Source organism: Lytechinus variegatus, chromosome 1 (genome assembly GCF_018143015.1).
Source record: "Lytechinus variegatus isolate NC3 chromosome 1, Lvar_3.0, whole genome shotgun sequence".
NCBI lineage: Eukaryota > Metazoa > Echinodermata > Echinoidea > Temnopleuroida > Toxopneustidae > Lytechinus > Lytechinus variegatus.
The window spans coordinates 49,128,627-49,152,343 of NC_054740.1; the positions used below are offsets into that span (position 1 = coordinate 49,128,627).

The 23,717-nt window shown below is 36.8% G+C and overlaps 1 protein-coding gene across 5 annotated transcripts in view; it reads left to right on the top strand.

Annotated features, from left to right (window-relative positions):
* The window catches only part of LOC121415536 (sperm-associated antigen 1-like), a 72,967-nt gene that overhangs the window by 8,736 nt on the left and 40,514 nt on the right, over window positions 1-23,717 (top strand). For 4 of the 5 annotated variants that reach the window (XM_041608771.1, XM_041608806.1, XM_041608789.1 and 1 more), the window contains exons 2-9: window positions 4,428-4,592; window positions 6,882-6,956; window positions 8,564-8,648; window positions 8,982-9,092; window positions 15,714-15,909; window positions 16,637-16,695; window positions 19,828-19,927; window positions 23,228-23,305. In XM_041608771.1, coding sequence (XP_041464705.1) covers window positions 4,450-4,592; window positions 6,882-6,956; window positions 8,564-8,648; window positions 8,982-9,092; window positions 15,714-15,909; window positions 16,637-16,695; window positions 19,828-19,927; window positions 23,228-23,305 — 847 coding nt within the window. In that variant the 5' untranslated portion in view covers window positions 4,428-4,449. Of the gene's footprint in view, window positions 1-4,424; window positions 4,593-6,881; window positions 6,957-8,563; window positions 8,649-8,981; window positions 9,093-15,713; window positions 15,910-16,636; window positions 16,696-19,827; window positions 19,928-23,227; window positions 23,306-23,717 lie in introns of all 5 variants that reach the window. The other variant, XM_041608780.1, reaches the window with a different exon arrangement.

Sequence of the window (23,717 nt, forward strand, 5' to 3'; positions counted from 1 at the left end):
CTGGTAGGAGTTGTTTATAGAAGTAATAGTGGTGGACTGGATAATATTAATAATCAGAAATTATTTAATATTTTTAGATCACTACCTACCTTGTCATATTCGCATACTTTATTGATGGGCGATTTCAATATGCCTGGTATTGACTGGAAACAATTTTCAGGACAAACCACCTTGAAGATTCCCTCTTGGATGCCATTGTGGAGAGCTATTTTCATCAACATATTTGCTTTATGACTAGAGGTAGGTTAGGTCAAAATCTTCATGTATTAGAACTTTTTACTAATGAGGAAAGCATGGTGTCATACATGTAAGTTTGGACTGGGTTAATTGAAGCCAAATCAACATGGGGCAAGTTGAGCCATGATAATTCTTATGGTGATGTATAGTAAAAAAATTAAAAAAACGTAAAAAGCCATTGATATGCAGGCAGAAAGGAGCAAATTCACATGACAGTTTTACTTTTAGAAGATGTTAGTATTTATAGAGAATTAGCAAGTGAAAAGACTTTAAATGAAAAATTGACATCCTGGTTCTTCCCGCATACATTTTGTACATAGTTTTTGGCTCAACTTACCCCAGACGGTGGCACAACTTACCCCACAGATGGGGCAAGTTGAGCCATTTGACATTGTTTTTTTCAAAGGTCACAATGACATTCAGAGTGGGGGTAGAAAGTTATATACATGTAGGTGAAAAATATTTCACAAGAATCAAATTTAAAGGTAAGGTACTTCTACAATATTACTAGTCATATCAATTCTAACGTGCAAAATGCAAAAAGTGTCATAACTTACACCGCCTTCCCCTACTTATTTATAGTCTGTGTTATTCTCAGCCTGCATTTTCATGCAAAATGAGGAAGAATTTTGCTAGGGCCGATATCAAGTCTAGGATGAAAAAATTAGATGTTGATTGGAATGCAGAGTTTTCCCATGATCAGGACAATGTTTGTGCTCAGTGGAGAAAGTTAAGAAATTTTAAATCTAGCAATTGATGAGTGTATCCCCACAAGTTCTGGGACTTGTGTGGCTAGTAGAAGAATTCCTTGTGAGAATCTTCATGCTTTTTCTAAACAAAAACGGAAAAAATCTAGATGTTGGCAGAGATTCATTGAATCAAGGTATTCTGATGATCGTGATATAAAATGGTGTGCATATTGTAAACAAAGGAATAAAGTTAGGGCTTTGGCAAGGTTTATCCAGAAACAAAAAATGAAAATCCATAATTTATTGTTCGAAATAGACATGAAATGAAATATTCAGAAAATTTGCTTTGCCCAATTGATCGTGGGCCCGGCAGCCACCGTGCAGCGCCAGATCGACGAGGCTCTATCCCTTTAATTGTTGAACGCCAAACAGGGTAGCAGCAACTCCCACCTTTTAACGTCTTTTGGCCGGGGTTTGAACCCCCAACCTCCCGGTTGTGAGACGGACGCTCTACCAACTGAGCCAACACACCGGTATGTGGCTTGTGAAGCTCGGGTTAATCCCAAGAAATTCTGGAATTATGTTGGTTCCAAGATGAAAGTTAAGCCCAGGATCCCCCAGCTTCTCAATGATTCTGAACATGGGCCAACTATCATGGTGAATGATCATGAGAAGGCTGAAGCATTGTTAAATCACTTCTCAGGTGTTTTCACGAATGAACCGGTGGGAGATGCTCCTATTCTGTCTGACCGTGTGGTCACTTCGATGCTTGATACTGGAGATAAGTGAGAATATGGTTCTAAAAAAGTTGCTTCGGTTAGATATTTCGAAGTCTCCTGGCCCAGATGATTTCCATGCATGTGTTCTTAAATCTCTAGCTTCTTCCTTAGCTAAACCTTTTAGCATTATTTACAACACATCAATTAGAACAGGTGTTCTCCCCCCAGTGTAAAAGAAGGCCCATATTTCAGCTGTTTTTAAGAGAGGTGACAAAGCTTTGCCTAATAACTACCGTCCTATTAGTCTAACTTGTATTCTTTGTAAAGTACTTGAGTCCTTACTCCGAGATGAAATTATTGACCACGTGAAGTGCAATGATTTATTTAGTCCTAAACAGTATGGCTTCGTTTCTGGGAGGTCCACTTCTCTTCAGTTGCTTACTATGTTGGACAAGATTACTGAGGTGTCTGACTCAAATGGTCAGGTAGATGTAATTTATAATTATATGGACTTTATGAAAGCTTTTGACCAGGTTCCACACATGGGGTTGATGAACAAGGTTAAGAGTCATGGCATCGGTGGTTGTGTCCTTAGCTGGGTCCAAAGTTTTTTGGCAGGACGTTCACAGCAGGTAATTGTTAACTAGTGTTTCATCTTGGGCACCAGGGGGGGGGCACTCAGTATATAATGCATAGTGGGTATGTGCCGCGGAGGGGACCCCAATTTTTACACCCAAATTTCCGTTCCAAGGCATTGCATTTTTGTCTTATCAAGAAAAAAGAAGAAAGAAATCCGCTCCAAAGCTTCGCATATTTTTCGTTACGCCGTTCCGGTCGCATTGATCTGCTGCCACTTTGGTGAAAAGCGGCCGCTGAGCGCTGTCCGCCATCGTCTCTGCCCGAGCTCACGCGGCGGAGGCCGCGCTAGCTGCATCATGCAGACATGCACGCATACGCACGTACTCACACGCTGGCGATCCGTTCCAAGGACCCCCGTTTTCACAAAATTGTAGTTCAGAAGCCCGTTCCGAGGACCCTCCTTTTTACAATATGCCCGCTCCAAGGCCCCCGTTTTTTTTTCTCTTCTCCTTTTTTTTCTTCTGCTTCTCCTTCATACTCACCTTTTTCTTCTGCTTTTTCTTCCTTTTTATCTCCTTCCTATTTTTTCTTCTCATATTCCTCATTAGTTTTCCCTCCATTTCTTCCTCATTCCCATCTGAATTACCAACTAACTATTTATTCTGAATGATCTTGTTTGACCATTTATTAAGAATTGCGGTTCAGGTTGTTTGCCCCCCCCCCCCTGTTTCATGTGAGTATTTTGTCAACTTCTTCATATTCTGTTTTCCTTCTTATACTAATTATTTCCTGTTTGTTTTGGTATTAATGTACAGTGTATATTGTTACAAATTTCTCACTAGTTTTTAAATATTTATATCATATGTAATTGTGTATTTAATTGTACTTCTTTGAATTGTCAATAATCCAACTGTCAGGTTGCAATGAATTAATAAATAAATAATTATATGTTAACGATTTACCTGACTGTTACGAGTGATGTGTACCTTTTTGCTGATGACACTAAGATTCTTAGTGAGATTACTTGCGATCATGATTCTTCTCAGTTACAAGACGACTTTCATGTATTAGTGTTGGTCTGGTAAGTGGCTCTTAAACTTCCATCCTGAGAAGTGCAAAGTTTTAACTTTCAGTCCTGTTAAGGTGTCAAATTGCCCTCCAAGGTCGTATCATCTAAAGAAGGGTAATGTTGTACATGTATATAATCTAGAGCGTGTTGACACGATGAAAGACCTTGGCATAGATCTAGATGGTGGACTTTCTTTTGATACTCATATACAAAAAGTTGTGTCAAAAGCAAACAGGCTAGCAGACATCACTGTTTATCACCAGGAGCTAGACATAGAGGAACAGAAGATCCTGCGTCCAGAACTGTACCTTATGTAACCTTCAGAGCTACCAAGTCTCACGCATTATGCGTGAGACTCAAGCATTTTGGACCCTTGTTCATCCCCTCAAATCTCTGTCTCACGCAACTTTCACAGCCTATCCCCATATACATTGTACACAATGTCTGTGATCTTACTCAGATTCACAGAAAATCTCACGCATAGCTGGTCTTTGAACTTGGCATCTCTGAACCTTATGTATGTAACTTTGAAATTCTGTTGGTCTAGGTCATAAAACTTGGACATAAAGAGTAATCAAGTATCACTGAACATCCTGTGCACATTTCAGGTCACATGACCAAGGTCAAAGGTCAATGAATTTCGGCCACAATGGGGTGTCTGTTGAATTACCATCATAAGATTTTGTGGACATAAGAGTAATCTTTGAATATCCCGTCCGAGTTTCAGGTCACATGACCAAGGTCAATGGACTTTGGCCATGTTGGGGGTATTTGTTGAATTACCATCATATCTCTATAATTGGTCTAGTTCATAAAACTTGGACATAAGAGTCATCAAGTATCACTGAATATCTCATGCGAGTTTCAGGTCACATGACCAAAGTCAAAGGTCAATAAGTTAATTGAACTTCCATTAATTGACTGGTGGTACTACATTTTTATACTGAAAATACATGTAATGCACTGCAACAACTTAGAAAACATGCAAAACTGGCAATCGGTTTAAATAGATTATCAGGAAATTTCTAAACTTCATCAGGGAAAAAAATCCGGGATTTTTTTTCTTGAAAAGCTGGGAACCCTGTTAACATAGCGTCCTAGCATGTTTTTCAGAATATTTTTTTTCTATTTCAGGGATTAGTGAACATTTAAAGAGATGGAGAATATCAATGCAACGCAACAAATGTTTGGGGCCAGCAGTTCTTCAGAGAAAAGCATTCCAGTGGAACTGTTGGAATATGACTACATTGCAAAGTGTACTGATGGAAAGGAATTGGAGAAGATCTACAAAATATTGAGGTCTGTTAATAATACTGTAACAAGTACATGTAGATTAAGAAGTATTCCCTCAGCGACATCAATTTTTACATGAGTATAACACCAAACAAAAAATATAAATGGTCCTGAAAAGTCACTCACTGGTTGCTGAGATGTCAATAATGTGATCTGGATCAGTTTTACAAATTCAGAATAGGTTTTGGAGCTAGGGGAAGCAATCAAAAGTCCAACACTAACACCAACGCCAACACCGGACTCGAAATCACCCATTGTTTATCCAGAATCAAGGACTAAACTGCTGTTAGATTCACCAATTTTTGACACACCATATTAAAGACTTCTTTGTTGTTCTTTGTCATGACAGGGATTTGACAACTCTCTTCCTGGATCCTCCATACAATGTTGAGTGAAAACTCCCTATTGGTGTACATGTACACGCCATGTTCTGGCTTACCCAATACCCAGTACTTTGTAGCTCCACTCTTCACATGATCAGAATTTGAATCACATGGTCATTTGATATATGCACTAACTTTTATGTCTGGATTATTTCTTTTGAACTGTGCTTTTCATTAGATCTGCCAAAACAACAATGTGTCCATTAGTGACTGACTTGTAATAGCTGTGCAAGTACTTTAAAAACATGCTGATGTATTCAAAGTAGAAATGCTACAAATAACTTCATAAAGAGCTCATTGACATGTTATTCTAGTCACATGGTCTATGCAATTTGTGCACCCTGCTATGCGAGACATTCTTACATATTCCTAAGAATATTCTATAATCTGATTGGTCCAAATCGGATCACATGATATTCCGCAAATACACTATGGCATTTAAAATGCACTATCCTGCACTCTGTCTAGTCATGTTGGCAGTCATGACGAAAATCTTGCTTTGAAGAGCAGTATACCCCAGTTTCCCTTATCAAATCTCTTCTCCCAGTACGCAAATCCTATTGCCCTCAAGCATGAAATTTAAGTATAGAAACACCCGTTTCTTGACCTCGGTCCGAAGATAATACACCCCAGCATCAACGGGTCACAGCAGGGGGCCACACACGATGGATTGCAATGTGTGTAGTTCTGGTGAGTGCATGGAGTTCCATGTATACACGCATTGATAGAAACTTTTTCTTCCTTTCTTTCTTTCTTTCTTTCTCTCTCTCTCTCTCTCCCTCTCTCTCTCTCTCTCCCTTCCTTCCTTCCTTTCTTTCATTAAGACTGTATCATTGCGTGAGTGAACGGCATGCATCCCATATTTTCTTGCTGGAGGGACAGAAACTATATGGGATGCATCGCGGTCCTTGCATGCTAAGCATACCGTAATTTTTATTCCACTTACTTTCCTTATTTCGAGGTCGATTTTCTTCGTTCGAAATTGAAAATGGACTAGTATCGGATGTCTGAATGTAATATGCCTTTGAAAACGTGATTAATATCGAATACAATAATTTCATTCCGAAGATCCTTCTACAGGCAGACAAGTCTTACGTAATAGCACAGCTGTTGTTTATCATTTCGTCCTTGGCTCAACGCTCGTTTAGCTTGCCCTGACTCTCAGGATGCGTAAAAACAATCCTTGGAGGAATCTTGCCTTCCAACTGTTTTTTACTCAGATGAAAAAAAAATGTTGCAGGCATCAGTCTATATTCCCCTAAAAAAGACTGGGCTATTTTCATGTTTAAGAAGACCCAGGGGGGGGGGGGTGATTCAGGATGCATTCTGGATGTGTTTTGCATGTTGCTCTGCATCTATTAAGTATAAGAGGCGAATCACAAGTGGCAACATTTAACCCTAAATAGACTGGGCTATTTCGACGCCTAACAAGACTGGGGGGAGGGCTGGATCTCGGCCGTCGATCGCGCGAACGCGATGAAAATTGGCAAGCGCATTACCCATGGCATTATCTACAAATCTGTATTATCAAATTCTGCAAAAAATCTCATTGCTCATTAATTATGCTAATTTATGCTTGAAATCACTTTGCATTGGATTTGTACACAAATTAACTTTTTTTTGTAATTTTGGGTCTGCATGCACTTACGAAATGTTGTGTAATTTCGGAACCACCTAGCCGGCGGTCACAATTTTGGTCTCAATAGTTGCGCGAGATATGTCGAGGGGGCGCTGCCCCCCCCCCAGTATTTTTAGGGTTGAGATAGGCCTATTGCCTTAATTTTTCTTCAGTGGACAACTTTACTCAAAATAAGAGCTCTGCGATGTTGTCAGAATTTTAAATGGTGCATTAATGAATGATACTGATAGTAATGTTATTTGTTTTGTTCCTGACCTTTGTTTAACCAAACAGGGCTGGTACAGAGGGTTACTACCCTGATCTTGTACAGTTCTGTGAGAGAAGACTAGCAGACATTGCTCCAAATAGGTGATTATTCAAATCTTTTAATGGTGATTTTTGTCTCACCTGCGAAGCAAAGTGAGACTATAGGCGCCGCTTTTCCGACGGCGGCGGCGGCGTCAACATCAAATCTTAACCTGAGGTTAAGTTTTTGAAATGACATCATAACTTAGAAAGTATATGGACCTAGTTAATAAAACTTGGCCATAAGGTTAATCAAGTATTACTAAACATCCTATTAGAGTTTCATGTCACATGACCAAGGTCAAAGGTCATTTAGGGTCAATGAACTTAGACCATGTTGGAGGAATCAACATCGAAATCTTAACCTGAGGTTAAGTTTTTGAAATGTCATCATAACTTAGAAAATATATGGACCTAGTTCATGAAACTTGGACATAAGGTTAATCAAGTATCAATGAACATCCTGCATGAGTTTCACGTCACATGACCAAGGTCAAAGGTCATTTAGGGTCAATGAACTTTGGACGAATTGGGGATATCTGTTGAATTCCCATCATAACTTTGAAAGTTTATGGATCTGATTCATGAAACTTGGACATAATAGTAATCAAGCATCACTGAACATTTTGTGCAAGTTTCAGGTCACATGATCAAGGTCAAAGGTCATTTAGGGTCAATGAACTTTGGCCGAATTGGGGATATCTGTTGAATTCCCATCATAACTTTGAAAGTTTATGGATCTGATTCATGAAACTTGGACATAATAGTAATCAAGCATCACTGAACATTTTGTGCAAGTTTCAGGTCTCATGATTAAGGTCAAAGGTCATTTAGGGTCAATGAACTTTGGCCGAATCGGGGGTATCTGTTGAATTACCATCATAACTTTGAAAGTTTATTGGTCTAGTTCGTTAAACTTGGACATTAGAGTAACCAAGTATCACTGAACATCCTGTGCGTGTTTCAGGTCACATGTCCAAGGTCAAAGGTCAATGAACTTTAGCCGAATTGGGTGTATCTGTTGAATTACCATCATAACTTTGAAAGTTTATGGATCTGATTCATGAAACTTGTACATAAGAGTAATCAAGTATCACTGAACATCCTGTTCCAGTTTCAGGTCACATGATCAAGGTCAAAGGTCATGTAAGGTCAATGAACTTTGGCCATGTTGGGTTTTTTGTTGAATAGCCATCATATCTCTGTAAGTTTATTGGTCTAGTTCATAAAAAGAGGACATAAGAGTAACCATGTATCACTGAACATCTTGTGCGAGTTAGAGTAGTATGCAAAGTCAGCACTGCTGCTATATTGAACCGCGTGATGCAGGTGAGACGGCCAGAGGCATTGCACTTGTTACTTCTTTCCATTTGTTGACATTACAAAATATGAAAGAAAATTTGTATTGCCTGTAAACTATAGATATATATATAGAAGGGGTAGGATTACTTAGCTCCTCAGACATTTTCATGATAAATGTATAATATAAATTCTAAATGCTTAATATAGATTCTAGCGCCACATGACTTTTTTGTGAACTTTTTTCCTTTAAATTCTTGCGTAACCATTTAGACAAAAATTTCTGTATGATATCATTTTACTGTGAATGACAATTGCTTGGAAATTTTGATACAGCCTCACCAATTCTTATATTTTATTCCTTATTGCAGCAAGTTACTAAGGAAGGAAGTTAGACCGGCTACAGAGTATGACCTAGGCAAAGAGGAGTGGTCAAAGGTCAACAATGATGTCAAGGTAATGCTATATGTTGGTTGCACACTGCTGAATCAACTCAATCAAGCCTGATCAAGTCTCGCTTGATAAAATTGTCTTAAACACAACATTTTTCTTAAATAAAAAAAAAATGATCTTAGTTGCACAAATGCTTCTTAACACAGTTTGTAGATTTGCCCAAATTTACATTGTAGCTTTAATCCTGTGTTGCCTGGGCTATTTGAAAATGAGCTCCTTCTTAAAGAGCATGTTCTAGTAGTTCGTAAAGTTGTGTGTAACTTTATGAACAGCTTTTGAAACACCCACTTCGTTCATTTATTCTGAAACCATTATGTTGTGTTTATTTTATTGTAGGACTGGGTCAATGATATTTCTAAGGATGGAAGCGAAGATGGGGATGTTGTTACAGAAGAAAAGCTACCTCCTGTTCGCAATAGAGGTGTGATAAATACAGATGGCAAGAAGGTATACGTCTTCCATTTGCAAATATATACATGTAGCTTCGTATTTTGTGAATTGCTAGTGGCACAATTAGTTCATTCATGCTCGTATGACCCAAATATTGCTGAAATACCCAAGCAAAATCATTTCTATTCTTAATTACATTAATCTGTTTTAGTAAGATGGCTATGTTGATATTGACCTCATAGTGAATAAAAATGGTTTCACTTAATTTTACTGTCTTTTGAAACCTTTTCTGACACATATTTTGTGAGAGCAAAATTTCTATCTATGCTAGACGGCAATCAGCAAAGCATTTTTGTCTCACCTGCATAGAGTGAGACTAGGCGCTGCTTTTCAGACTGCGGCGGTGGCGTCAACACCAAATCTTAACCGAAGGTTAAGTTTTTGAAATGACAGCATAACTTAGAAAATATATGGACATAGTTCATGAAACTTGGACATAAGGTTAACCAAGTATCACTGATCATCCTGCATGAGTTTCACATCACATGACCAAGGTCAAAGGTCATTTAGGGTCAATGAACTTTGGCCGGATTGGGGGTATCTGTTACCATCATAACTTTGAAAGTTTATGGATCTGATTCATGAAACCTGGACATACTAGTAATCAAGTATCACTGAACATCCTGTGCAAGTTTCAGGTCACATGATCAAGGTCAAAGGTCATTTAGGGCCAATGAACTTTGGCCTAATTGGGGGTATTTGTTGAATTACCATCATAACTTTGAAAGTATGTTGGTCTAGTTCGTAAAACTTGGACATAAGAGTAATCAAGTATCACTGAACATCCTGTGCGCATTTTAGGTCACATGACCAAGGTCAAAGGTCAATGAAATTTGGGGTATCTGTTGAATTACCATCATAACTTTGAATATTTATGGATCTCGGGCGGTATTCTGAAAGCTCAATTAGCGCTCAATGAGCATTTTTGTATTCTGAAAAGTCACCTAAGTGCCCCCTTTCCTTATTTGGCAGGGTTGCGTTGCGCGCACTTGCAATAGTACGCGTTATGACCGAGCGAAGACTTCATTGAGTAGTTACAAGACTTGGTATTCTGAAAAGTCTCATAGCGCTCAATTAGCGGACTTTCCAATGGGTAAAGATAATGGTGATAACAGGTCCTTTAAGTCTCATCATATCTTGCTATATGTGGCTTTCATTTCTTATAAATTATCAAATCGGTTTAATACTGCGACCAAAATTAGGAGGAAGGAAGAGAAAGGAGAAAGGTATAAAAAGGGAATGGAACAAAGGGAAAGAAGGTGGTATATATAGAAACAAGTAAAATAAGGAATAGGGAGTATATTAAGGTAAAAGAGATTAAGAGGGAAAATGGAAGCAGAAATTGTGTACTTTTAGGGGAAATATTATTATTTTTCTATATTTTCTTTTATTATTAGCAAAAAAAATTTTTTTTTCACATTATTTTGACAATAGTGAGATTGCGAAATCAGGGTAGGTGCAGCAATTTTCAGGGGTGAATCATACCTTGTTTCAGACAGTAAAAAAATAAGCATAGACCCCTTTAGTATTTAAGTGAATATTCTCTCATAGAATAAAATACAAAAGAAAAAAAATAGTGAGTGATGCCATCGTTTTCCCCACCTATGAAATCTTAAATATCATAACATTTGTACATCCAATTTTAATAACATTTCGGGCTTTTTTAAACTGTGCTTGTTTGATTTTTATAATTTAAAAAAAATTCAAATCAGCATTTTGTTGGAGAAGATATTTCATATTAATGAAAAGTACATTATCTTTAAAATAAGTAGGAATTAAGTTAAAGAAGAACCCCCCCCCCCCCCCCGATCAGGGCCCCAAGACAGAGGCAAATAAAATATTGTAAAAAAAAGAGAAGAAGAAAAAATACAAATGTATTGAAATAGGTGGATGTGAAAATCAAAACACTTTCGAAAAAAAAGAGAAAAACACAAAGATACAATAAATGAGAGAAAGGGACAAGACAACAGTTAACTTCAACATAACAAACCTCTTATCTCTGATGCCAATACTTCAAGCATTATTTTTCAGCAAAAATTTTTTGTATTAAAATCGTGGTGCAGTGCACCTGCAGCAGCTGGGCGCTGCGCTGTAAGCCAGCAAAGTGAAGAAACACTGCGCACTAGTAGAAAAATTTACGTTGTAAGAGTGCATTTGATTGGCTAATTCGGCTCAGTAGTGGAGTGGCCTATAAAAGGGAGTTAATTGAGTGCTAATAGTTTTCAGAATACGAATTTGGAGGTACATTAGCGCTCCATTAAATGGGTAACTTAAGTGGAAAGTTAAGTAGAAACTTACAAGACTTTTCAGAATACCCCCTGTTTCATGAAACTTGGAGAAAATAGTAATCAAGTATCACTGAACATACTGTACGAGTTTCAGGTCACATGATTAATGTCATGTGAGGTCAATGAACTTTGGCCACGTTGGGGGGTATTTTGTTGAATTACCATCATATCTGTAAGTGTATTGGTATATTTCATAAAACGTGGAAATAAGATTAACCAAGTATCACGGAACATCTTGTGCGAGTTACAGTAGTTTTCAAAGTCAGCACTGCTGCTACATGTATATTGAATCGCGTAATGCAGGTGAGACCACCAGAGGCATTCCACTTGTTTAACTCTAAATAGACGCCTAAGAAAACTGGGGGGGCTGATCCAGCCCCCCCCCCCTTATGATCTCGGCCATCGATCGCGCGATCGCGACGAAAATTGGCTTGCGCGTTAACAATGGCAATATCTACAAAACTATAATATCAATTTATGCCAAAAAATCTCATTGCTCATTAATTATGCTAATTTATGCGTAAAATCATACATGTAAGTTTGCTCTAATTAATAGAATAATGCCCCTAAAATGCTAATTTTTGTACCACATACTCTAGATAGGCATCTCATCAAATCTATTTTTCAAAAATTAAAAAAAACATTTTTTTTCTTATTTATTTTATTGTTTTCTAAATTTCTTATGTATTTCCTTGTTTTTTTTACTCTTTGTTTCTTATTGTTTTTTCAATGGAAATTTTCGGGGACTTTATTTTGACCATAAACAATATAAGATCAATTGATTTTAAGCAATGAAAGGAAAAATAATGATACATTTATGAATTTTGGCTAAAAACACTATTTGCATTGGATTTGTACACAAATTTACGTTTTTGAGTAATTTTGAGTCTGCATGCACTTACGAAATGTTGCGTAATTTCGGAACCGCGTACCCGGGGGTCCCAATTTTGGTCTCAAAAGTTGCGCGAGACTTGAAAGTAAAAATTCAGCAAGCGACACGGTCAAAAAATTTCGAGCCGCGGATTTATCGCAAAAAATTTCTTTTTAAGGTTTAGAGTCATTCTTTTCAACCATGTGTTACAGCCGGTTTGTGTAAAAACAGGGATACGCAAGCTTGCAAAGTCTAAGGCCTTTAGAGCATGATCGGTTAAGGGTTCGCATTGAGGTGAAAATTTTTTTTTAAGGTACTTTTATCAAGTTTGCTTTTAAAATAATCTTTGATATCTCAGGTTTCAAAAAACTAAGTTTCATGAAGATTGATGATTCCGAAAGCACCGGAATAGTCCATTTTATTCATGGGGGTGCTGCTACCTCTCATCACGGACGGACATTTTTACTCAAATTAAATTCACTCTAGTTTTATTGTTTTTAAAGTTACTCTAATTTGGTTTGGATGTTCTTACACTCTGAACATTTCTCTATTATCAGACATAATATAGTAGAAAAAAAATATTGAGAACTAATTTTTTTTGGTAGGTTTTAACATTTCCATTTTGAAATTTCCGTCCGTGATGGAAAAAAAGATGAAAAGTTTTTTTATTCTTTATCAGAGTAGAAATAAAAAATAAAAAGGTTTAGAGGTATCTCTCTAAACACTGTACATTATTTTATTTGAACATGGCTAAAATCCATACATTTTATCCATATCATAAAGTCAGTCAAAAATGATCACGGACGGACATTAATTTGATCACGGACGGACAAAGTTAATTCACTCAAATTCATTTCACTCTAGTTTTATTGTTTTCAAAGTTACTCCAATTTTTTTTAATGGTCTTGCACTCTGAACATTAATCTATCATCAAACATAAATTAGTAGGAAAAAAATATGGGAAGTAAACTTTCCTTGTAGATGTTAACATTTCCGTCCGTCCGTGATGAAATTAATGTCCGTCCGTGATCATTTTTATTAGGATAATGTCTATGGACTCAGCTTTTTATTCTTTATCAGAATAGAAACAGAAATAAAAGTGTGTAGAAGTATTTCACTGGACACTGTTCATCATTTTATTTGAACATAGCTAAAATCCATACATTTTATGCATTTAATAAATCAATGAAAAATGATCACGGACGGACATTAATTTCATCACGGACGGACGAGTGAAATACTTGTGGAAAGATTCATATATGCAAATGAGAAACTTTGCTGAGCAGATTATGAGTTTAATTTTAGCTTCTAATTGCAGTGAAAAATGGCTCTGAGAATTATTCAAAACTCAAATGGAATAAGCCTACAACTCTTCACAATTTTTTGTGATATATTTGTTTGGCCGTTATTGGGGCTATATTGTTGTAAGGAAAATTGTTAAGCATTATTGGAATGCAGATAGAGTTGAAAAGCTGCATGTACATGTATATGCCAAAAAAGCGGGAAACAAAGTATGGCAAGAACAAGTCCAAAGCTGTAGATTTCATCAATTCAAGCTTGCAGAAAGTGATGGAGAAGAAGTAGAATGCAATGCATAATCTGATAAGCAGAAAAATCAATTTTTCCATGTACAAACTTATGGATTCACAATGCTTCTAACAGAACATAGGTTTGTGAAAATTACATGAATACCTTTTTTCGAAGTCCATTTTGGAGCTAATTTTAAGCAAATCGCTTATCTGGTAAACTGTGAAAATGCATAAAGCTTGCAATGTAGTGTTTAGAAGTTAAGCTTTGGATTGGAATATCAATTTCAATTTTGGATTCGGTCAGGGCCTAAATACATGAGGGCTGTTGATGTTATGGGGTGTCTCCGCTTTGATATATGCAAAAGATGGATTTAAAGAGAGCCCCTGACAAGTGTTGATCCAACAAACAAGCATAAGGATCAGTGACCTGTTAATCTTTTAGATTTAGTTTTTGGACCTTAAAAAAAACATCTTTGCTCTTGGAAAATTAATGCCTAAAATCATCATGATCATAAAAATACTTGTATCAACATGATCAATAATCAACTAGCTGTTGATTTTGAACCTACTTGTATTCTACACTTTAAAAAGACAATAGGGGAAGGCGGGGTAAGTTGTGACACTTTTTGCATTTTGCACGTTAGAATTGATATGACTAGTAATATTGTAGAAATAAGTACCTTACCTTTAAATTTGATTCTTGGGAAATATTTTTCACCTATATATAACTTTCTACCCCCACGCTGAATGTCATTGTGACCTTTGAAAAAAAGGATGTCAAATTGCTCAACTTGCCCCATCTGTGGGGTAAGTTGTGCCATCGTCTGGGGTAAGTTGAGCCACAAAAACTATGTAAAAAATGTATGCGGGAAGAACCAGGATGTCAATTTTTCATTTAAAGTCTTTTCACTTGCTAATTCTCTATGAATACTAACATCTTCTGAAAGTAAAAGGACTGTCATGTGAATTTGCTCCTTTCTGCCTGCATATCAATGGCTTTTTACGTTTTTTATTTTTTTTTATTATACAGTTGTACATCACCTATTCTTTACGTTCGATTTTGACAAGAAATGTGTTAAGAGCAATCGTATGTCTAGATTATACTGTGCGTCTAGCATAGAAATCAAGTTGCTACATCTTAAATCAAGTTGCAGCAACTTGATTGTGCAACTAATACTGTTTAATATTATTAAAATATGTACAAATCATCAAAACAATTGCATTTGTTTACCAAAAAAGTACTAAGAACTTTTTACAGAGTACTTCCATTGTATTTTAATTGTGTCCGTCCGTGATGTCCGTCCATGATGTCCGTCCGTGATGGAAAATATTTGCAATTCTCTCGGAAGTTTGATATTGGTTAAGAATTCAATATGCTGAACATAGAAGCTAACATACCCGAGTGTTAGGTGCATTAACAATAATTGGTCCATGTAAAGCTGTTTAGATAGAAACAATAAAAATGTACAAAAATTCTAAAAACCACATTTCTATCTTGTCCGTCCGTGATATGGCACATTTAGTGGATACCTGTGTTTGTAGGTAACCATGGCAACAAACTTTTTTAATCATTCAGCACACTATGTCCTACCCTTCACTATAAAACACAAAGGAACCTTGTTCATCTTATTCCTAATTTGTTACAAGCCTTCAAAACTTTCAAAATCTATCAAATGTCCGTCCGTGATGAACCGATCATGCTCTTTACCGCTTTCTTGTTTTTCTTTCATTACACAGGAATTTTGACTGGCAAAAGAAAATTACACTTGGAAATTCCCCAAGGGTCATGGAAAACTAAGAAAAGAGCCTCTGAAATTTCTATATAGCCCGATGTAAATTGTAATACCATGAAGTAAATTTTGGTTGGTTCAAAAGTTACCCCCCCCAAAAAAAAAAAAAATTAATTTAGAAGTATATTTTTCCTTCTTAGAATGAATCTTCCAAGGAGTGGGGGAAGCCTTCGGCGGAGCGTATCAAGGGCTCTGATTTCAGGCAATGGGACAAGTACAATGCTGATGAAGAAGAAGCCAGAGTAGATGATAAGGATGGAGGCATGAAAGCTGCCTACGAGAAACTCTCTAACGCACGATCAGCTGCTGAAGCCCGAACTAACATTGATACAAGCGGTATGACACAACAAACTTTTAATTCACAGTATTAACCTATTCCTTACTAGGAGCAAATAATCCCTGCTCAGAGCTCAGGCCTGAAATGAAAATTGTCAGAAGCCCTATTAAATGGAAAGTTGGGTTGGTCTTTTTTTTTCTTTTTATACCTTTGCTGCTGCACTGCACAAAGGAAATCATGCATGGGATGTTATATCCCTTTTTGTCAAAACCCCCTTTTTTTCGACACAAATTTGAGCAAATCCTTTGCCCAAATAGACATTGCAGTCATATATTTTTGACTGGTGAAAAAAGCTTAGATTTCAGCAGACATCTAAATATTCCTTTTTAAAGGAGTTTCACAATGAATGCTTTAAAGCAGTATTGGGGCATATCAACTCAAACTATGTGGTGTAGATGACATGTGGTGGTTACTGAAATAGGTATTCATTATGAGATATGAAAGTAAAACAGTGAATAAGTCAATTTATCAATGTATGAATTAAATGATGAATCAGTGTATGAATATAGAATAGACAAGCAATAAATAAACTATAAAAGATGTGAATAAAGAAGTAACTTGAGTAAACAAGCTCAAAGAATTTACATTTATAGATGATGAAGCATTTTATTTTAGTAGGAGAGAAAGAGAGATAGAGAGAGAGAGAGAATAACATGAAGACAATCAGTTGTGGACAGGGCTAATGAACTGAAAATAGAGAATAGTTGATGCCATTATTCTTATCAGGTATGACAGACAGAGAAAGAGAATCAGTAGCAAACAGAGAGAAAGACAAAGGAAATGAGGTGAGTATAGGATTACAACTTTGTATAATTTTCATTTACCGCCATGCTATAGGTAGGGCTAAAGGTCAAGTTTTTCTGCGGTTTGACTTAGCCAAGTTTCTATTCTTACAAACATGCAAAGTTAAAGGGATGGTCCGGGCTGAAAATATGTATATCTTAATACATAGAGTAGAATTTACTGAGCAAAATGCTGAAAATTTCATCAAAATTGGATAACAAATAATAAAGTTATTGAAGTTTAAAGCTTAGTAATATTTTTTGAAAACAGTTGTCATGAATATTCATTAGGTGGCATGATGATGTCACATCTCCACTTTCCGTTTTCTTATGTTATTACATAAAATCATATTTTGTTCATTATTTCATACATGTATGAATAATATATTTCCTTTATAATGAAATAAGTTGCAGCAATAAATATCTACTGCACTAAATCAGTTGTCAATCCATTTTTTTCAAGTTCTTGGAGGAAAAATTTGAATAAACCTAATTTCATATAATAAAATACAAAAGAACAAGTGGAGATGTGACATTATCAGCCCACCTAATGAATATTCATGACGAATGTTTTTACAAAACATTGCTTACTTTAAAATTCAATAACTTTGTTATTTGTTATCCGATTTTGATGAAATTTTTGGCATTTTGCTCGGTGAATTCTACTCTATTCATTAACCCTATCTAGGCCGGGGTATTTTGGGACTTCAAATGGCCGGGGGGGGGGGGGCCTCCCAGGGCCCCCCCCTTGAGATCTCAGCCGTCGACCGTGCGATCGCGCCGAAAATTGGCACGCAAGATGGTTGGGATATAATCTACAAAACTGTTCAGTAATTTATTTCATGCGAATCGTTATTACGTAATTATGCTAATTTATGCGTAATTAGTATGCAAAATCCTATTTTTTCCTCTAACTCCATAAATAAAGCTCCAAATGTTCTAATTTTTGGCATAGAAACTCTTTGTGATGTTCTTAGCAAGTGTACATGAAAAAATTGTGATATCAGATCAATTTCTTATGTATTATATTGTTTTTGTCTCACCTGCGAAGCAGAGTGAGACTATAGGCGCCGCTTTTCCGACGGCGGCGGCGGCGTCAACATCAAATCTTAACCTGAGGTTAAGTTTTTGAAATGACGTCATAACTTAGAAAGTATATGGACCTAGTTAATAAAACTTGGCCATAAGGTTAATCAAGTATTACTGAACATCCTATTAGAGTTTCATGTCACATGACCAAGGTCAAAGGTCATTTAGGGTCAATGAACTTAGACCATGTTGGAGGGATCAACATAGAAATCTTAACCTGAGGTTAAGTTTTTGAAATGTCATCATAACTTAGAAAAATATATGGACCTAGTTCATGAAACTTGGACATAAGGTTAATCAAGTATCACTGAACATCCTGCACGAGTTTCACGTCACATGACCAAGGTCAAAGGTCATTTAGGGCCAATGAACTTTGGCCGAATTGCGGATATCTGTTGAATTCCCATCATAACTTTAAAAGTTTATGGATCTGATTCATGAAACTTGGACATAATAGTAATCAAGCATCACTGAAAATTTTGGGCAAGTTTCAGGTCTCATAATTAAGGTCAAAGGTCATTTAGGGTCAATGAACTTTGGCCGAATTGGGGGTATCTGTTGAATTACCATCATAACTTTGAAAGTTTATGGATCTGATTCATGAAACTTGGACATAATAGTAATCAAGTATCTCTGAACATCCTGTGCGCATTTCAGGTCACATGACCAAGGTCAAAGGTCAATGAACTTTGGCCGAACTGGGTGTATCTGTTGAATTACCATCATAACTTTGAAAGTTTATGGATCTGATTCATGAAACTTGTACATAAGAGTAATCAAGTATCACTGAACATCCTGTGCGAGTTTCAGGTCACATGATCAAGGTCACAGGTCATGTAAGGTCAATGAACTTTGGCCATGTTGGGGTTTTTTGTTGAATAACCATCATATCTCTGTAAGTTTATTGGTCTAGTTCATAAAAAGTGGACATAAGAGTAACCATATATCACTGAACATCTTGTGCGAGTTAGAGTAGTATTCAAAGTCAGCACTGCTGCTATATTGAACCTCGTGGTGCAGGTGAGACGGCCAGAGGCATTCCACTTGTTTGCAATTTCTGATGTATTTTTTTGTTTTTTGTACCTTTTGTTTTTCATTGTTTTTTCAATGAAATTCATTGGGGACTCTTCTAAGATCATAAACAGCATAAAATACATGTACATACATTTAGGCTAGCAAAACTAAAAATAATCATACATTTATGATTTTTGGTTGAAAACACAATTTACATTGAGTTTGTACACGAAACACGTTTTTGAGCAATTTTTGGTATGACATGCACTTACATAACGTTGCATATCTTCGGAACCGCACACCCGGGTGACGCAAAATTGGTCTTAAAAGTTGCGCAAGACTTGAAAGTAAAAAGTCAGCGAGCAGCACGGTAAAAAAAACTTTGAGCCCGGACCATCCCTTTAATCCCATCAAAAGTATATACTCAAGTGTTCCTTACATGTGGGTAGGCAGAAAACACATAGTATTAGGTAGAACTGGTAGAATAGAAAGAAAGTGCCATGAGAAAAGGGAATTAGTCTTTATAAACTAGGTCCAAGCTACTGTTATTTGATAAGTTTGGTTGTTAGTTGATAAATCATGCCTAAGTAGATACATTACATGTATGTGTAATCTCTATAAGAGATGTAAAGTAATATATGCAGTATGATAAATCGTGCCCAAGAAGTAATACAATATGAATTGTTTAATTTTTTTTATTATAGATGTGTAATAATGTCATGCTGAATATTTACACTTTGTAGATCAAGATTTACTTGGGCTTTACCAGTTCTCTGGAAATTACTTTATAGGAACTGAAATGTGTTTGCCCTCCAGTTCATTTTTTAGTGACCCCAAAAAATGACACTTTATCCCAATGCAGATTCTAGGAAAACCTTAGTGTTCACGTAACTTTTTAAAGATATCTATTATTTTTAGGCATTTTATATATTTCCATTGTTGGAGTACATGTGTAGTCTTAGTAAAAGATTAGATTTTAGATATCATTTTGTTATCGATATCTAATCTTGTTGTTTGCTGCTGTATCCTCAGGCATTCCGTGCCAGTGATTACCAAGAAGCTATTCTTTACTATACCAGGAGCTTATCTGTAGTACCTTCTGCTCCAGCCTACAACAACAGGTCCCTTGCAAGTAAGTATACAGGCATGATTGTGTTTTTCTACTGAGCTACAGATTTCTGCATACATGTATTTCACATGGAGGAAAAAATTTTATTGAATTTTCAATTTTTCCATAGATTTCGTTTTCGTGACCTCTTTTTTTTGGAGCATGGCTACTGCATTCCCAAGGATTTTGATGGCCTGATTTAGAAAACATTTTAAAATTTTGTTTTGTTTCATTCGACCATCTCAGTTGTGCCTGCACTGGTGAACTTCCTTCTGTGATGGGTTTTTTGTCTCACCTGCATAGCAGAGTGAGACTATAGCCATGGCGCTGCTTTTCCGACGGCGTCGGCGTCAACATCAAATCTTAACCTGAGGTTAAGTTTTTGAAATGACATCATAACTTAGAAAGTATATGGACCTAGTTCATGAAACTTGGCCATAAGGTTAATCAAGTATTATTGAACATCCTATCAGAGTTTCATGTCACATGACCAAGGTCAAAGGTCATTTAGGGTCAATGAACTTAGACCATGTTGGAGGAATCAACATCAAAATCTTAACCTGAGGTTAAGTTTTTGAAATGACGTCATAACTTAGAAAGTATATGGACCTAGTTCATGAAACTTGGACATAAGGTTAATCAAGTATTGCTGAACATCCTGCATGAGTTTTATGTCACATGACCAAGGTTAAAGGTCATTTAGGGTCAATGAACTTTGGCCGAATTGGGGGTATCAGTTGAATTCCCATCATAACGTTGAAAGTTTATGGATCTGATTCATGAAACTTGGACATGATAGTAATCATGCATCACTGAACATTTTGTGCAAGTTGCAGGTCTCATGATTAAGGTCAAATGTCATTTAGGGTCAATGAACTTTGGCCGAATTGGGGGTATCTGTTGAATTACCATCATAACTTTGAAAGTTTATGGATCTGATTCATGAAACTTGGACATTAGAGTAATCAAGTATCACTGAACATCCTGTGCGCATCTCAGGTCACATGACCAAGGTCAAAGGTCAATGAACTTTGGCCGAAGTGGATGTATCTGTTGCATTACCATCATAACTTTGAAAGTTAATGGATCTGATTCATGAAACTTGGACATAAGAGTAATCAAGTATCACTGAACATCCTGTGCGAGTTTCAGATCACATGATCAAGGTCAAAGGTCAATGAACTTTGAGCCATGTTGGTTTTTTTTTGTTAAATAACCATCATATCTCTGTAAGTTTATTGGTCTAGTTCATAAAAAGTGGACATAATAGTAACCATGTATCACTGAACATCTTGTGCGAGTTAGAGTAGTTTTCAAAGTCAGCACTGCTGCTATATTTAACTGCGTGATGCAGGTGAGACGGCCAGAGGCATTCCACTTGTTTAGACAAAATATCAAAATATAGATTAACCACCCCCCCCCAAAAAAAAAAAAATAATGATAATGAAATTTGAAAAATTAATGAAAAAAATAATAATTAAGGTTGTCAAATTGCTGGTCTGGAATGCACAAAAATTGGAGAATTTTCTGAAAAAGCCCATAATCACATACCCATTTTTGGAAGTTTCAGCACCTGTCACTTTACAAGCAGCAATTTTTCTCTCATTTTTGTCTCACCTGCATAGCAGAGCGAAACTATAGACATTGCCTTTCCGATGGCAGCGGCATCGTCAACATTGAAATCTTGACCAAGGTTAAGTTTTTAAAATGTTCTCATAACATCGAAAGTATATGGACCTAGTTCATGAATAAGGACATAAGGGTGATAGTGCATTACTGAAGATCCTGCCTGAGATCAAGGTCAAAGGTCATTTAGGGTCAATGAAGTTTGATAATGTTGAGGGTATTTGTGGAATTGTCATCATAACTTTAAAAGTTTACAGATCTTGTTCATGGAAACTTGGGACATAAGAGTAAACCATGTATCCCTTAATATATTGTGCATGTTTCAGGTAAATTAACCAAAATCAAAGGTCAGTGTAGGGGGTATTTTTTGAATTTGCATCATAACTTAGAAAGTTTATGGATCTACACATGTACCTGTAGTTCATGAAACATAGACATAAGGGTAATGATTGTTTTGCACTTTTCTTAGCCTCACTGAGGTCACATGATCATGTTCAAAGGTCATGTTGGGTAAATAGACAAAGTATTTTATTAATATGAGTGTTTTCTTTTGTGAATAATTATTCAATAGCTGTTTTTAAAGTCAGCACTGCTGGTGTATTAACTGGCGTAATGCAGAAAAGACAGCCAGAGGTGCTCCACCTGCTAATTGTATCCCCTGAACAGACTTCGGAGGAAACTATATATTTGGCCTTGTCGCGCCGCATTCGCCGCCGCTACCGCAGAGATTTCCTTGTGAGCGCTCTATCAGCTGCATTTCTTCTCCGATCATCTTCAAACTTGGCATGAAGGTCGAGTATGGTATAGCAAAGCCACCTATCTATTTTGGTGGGGGCGGAGACTTCGTTGCCATGGCAACAAGAGTTTTTGTTGAAACTGAGGGATCCAAATATCTTTCGTCCGTCCGTCACAAACCTTATGACACATAACTCCTCAACCGTAAGTCATTATTCAACCACACTTGGATGGTAGATGGACTTGAGGGACCTTCATGTTAGGCTGCGCTCAGAGGATACATGGTAAGGTCAAAGGTCATTTTCAGGTCAATATTAAAGTTTTTGTGCAGGACTCTTATGACAAGTGTTATTTTATCCCAATAATTTCACAATGAACTTTTGTCACAATTCTGTTGCGTGCCCTCGCAAATCATGATATTTCTGGTTATTTTCACAAGTGGGCGAGACACAAAATTGCTTATGCCTTGTTCCTATCCCGATTACATTGGAATACTCCTAGATATTCATGAGCCCTGACCCACGATCGCTGCGCATGCGCGATTTGCGCTTGCTATGTTTTCGTTCAGCAGGGAATAATATGTGCGAGGAAATAGCTACTGGCTGTAAATCATAAATTTTGAGACTGATAGAAGTGTGGAAAAGGAGTGAAACGTGAGATGAGTTAAAATGTAAGATCATTTTGTTGCATGAATTTTATATTTTTCTCACATAAAGTGACATCTTAGTTACTCAGAGTATCAGAGCGAGTTATGTACCCTGATGGTTCGGGCTGGTGTAGCGCAGTGTAGCGGTAATGAAGTGTAGTAGAGCCTATATGAACCATCACCCCCGAGGTATATCAAAGCATGATTTCTTATCCCAAGCCAGGCAAGTTTTGATATATGTCTACTTTTCCCCAATGACTTATCACTTACTGCCACTTTAACTCTGTTCATGACTATGGTATTTCCTATGTTCAAAGGAATCAAGGTTGGGGAGTTTGATGGAGCAATAGAGGACTGTACCAAGGTGCTTCAGCTGGAGCCTACCAACATCAAAGGTAACAAAGCCATTCTTCATAAGTTAGTTGTTACTTACAAGGTAGGTGATTCATAAAGTTATGCAAGACTTTACGCATGACTGAAACAATAAATCACGTAAGGATGCATCAGTTGTGTGTAAAGTAGGCCCGTTTTAGGTACACGTGTAGTACACGCACTGTCAAGTCAGTGCAGGTGTACTGAATTCCATGACCGGGTACACGAGGGTTCGACCACAACACCTGTGATATTACATACATGTAAGAGCAGCTCTGCCTGTAGTAGGCCTTTCACAATTAATCATAGTATTTGATATTTAATCAAGTTTTCAAAGGCATATTTCATTTTGAAATTCAATGTTAATTTGTTTTCAATTTCGAACGAAGAAAATTGGCCCCGAAAAAGGGAAACTGTTAAAAGAGAATAAAAATG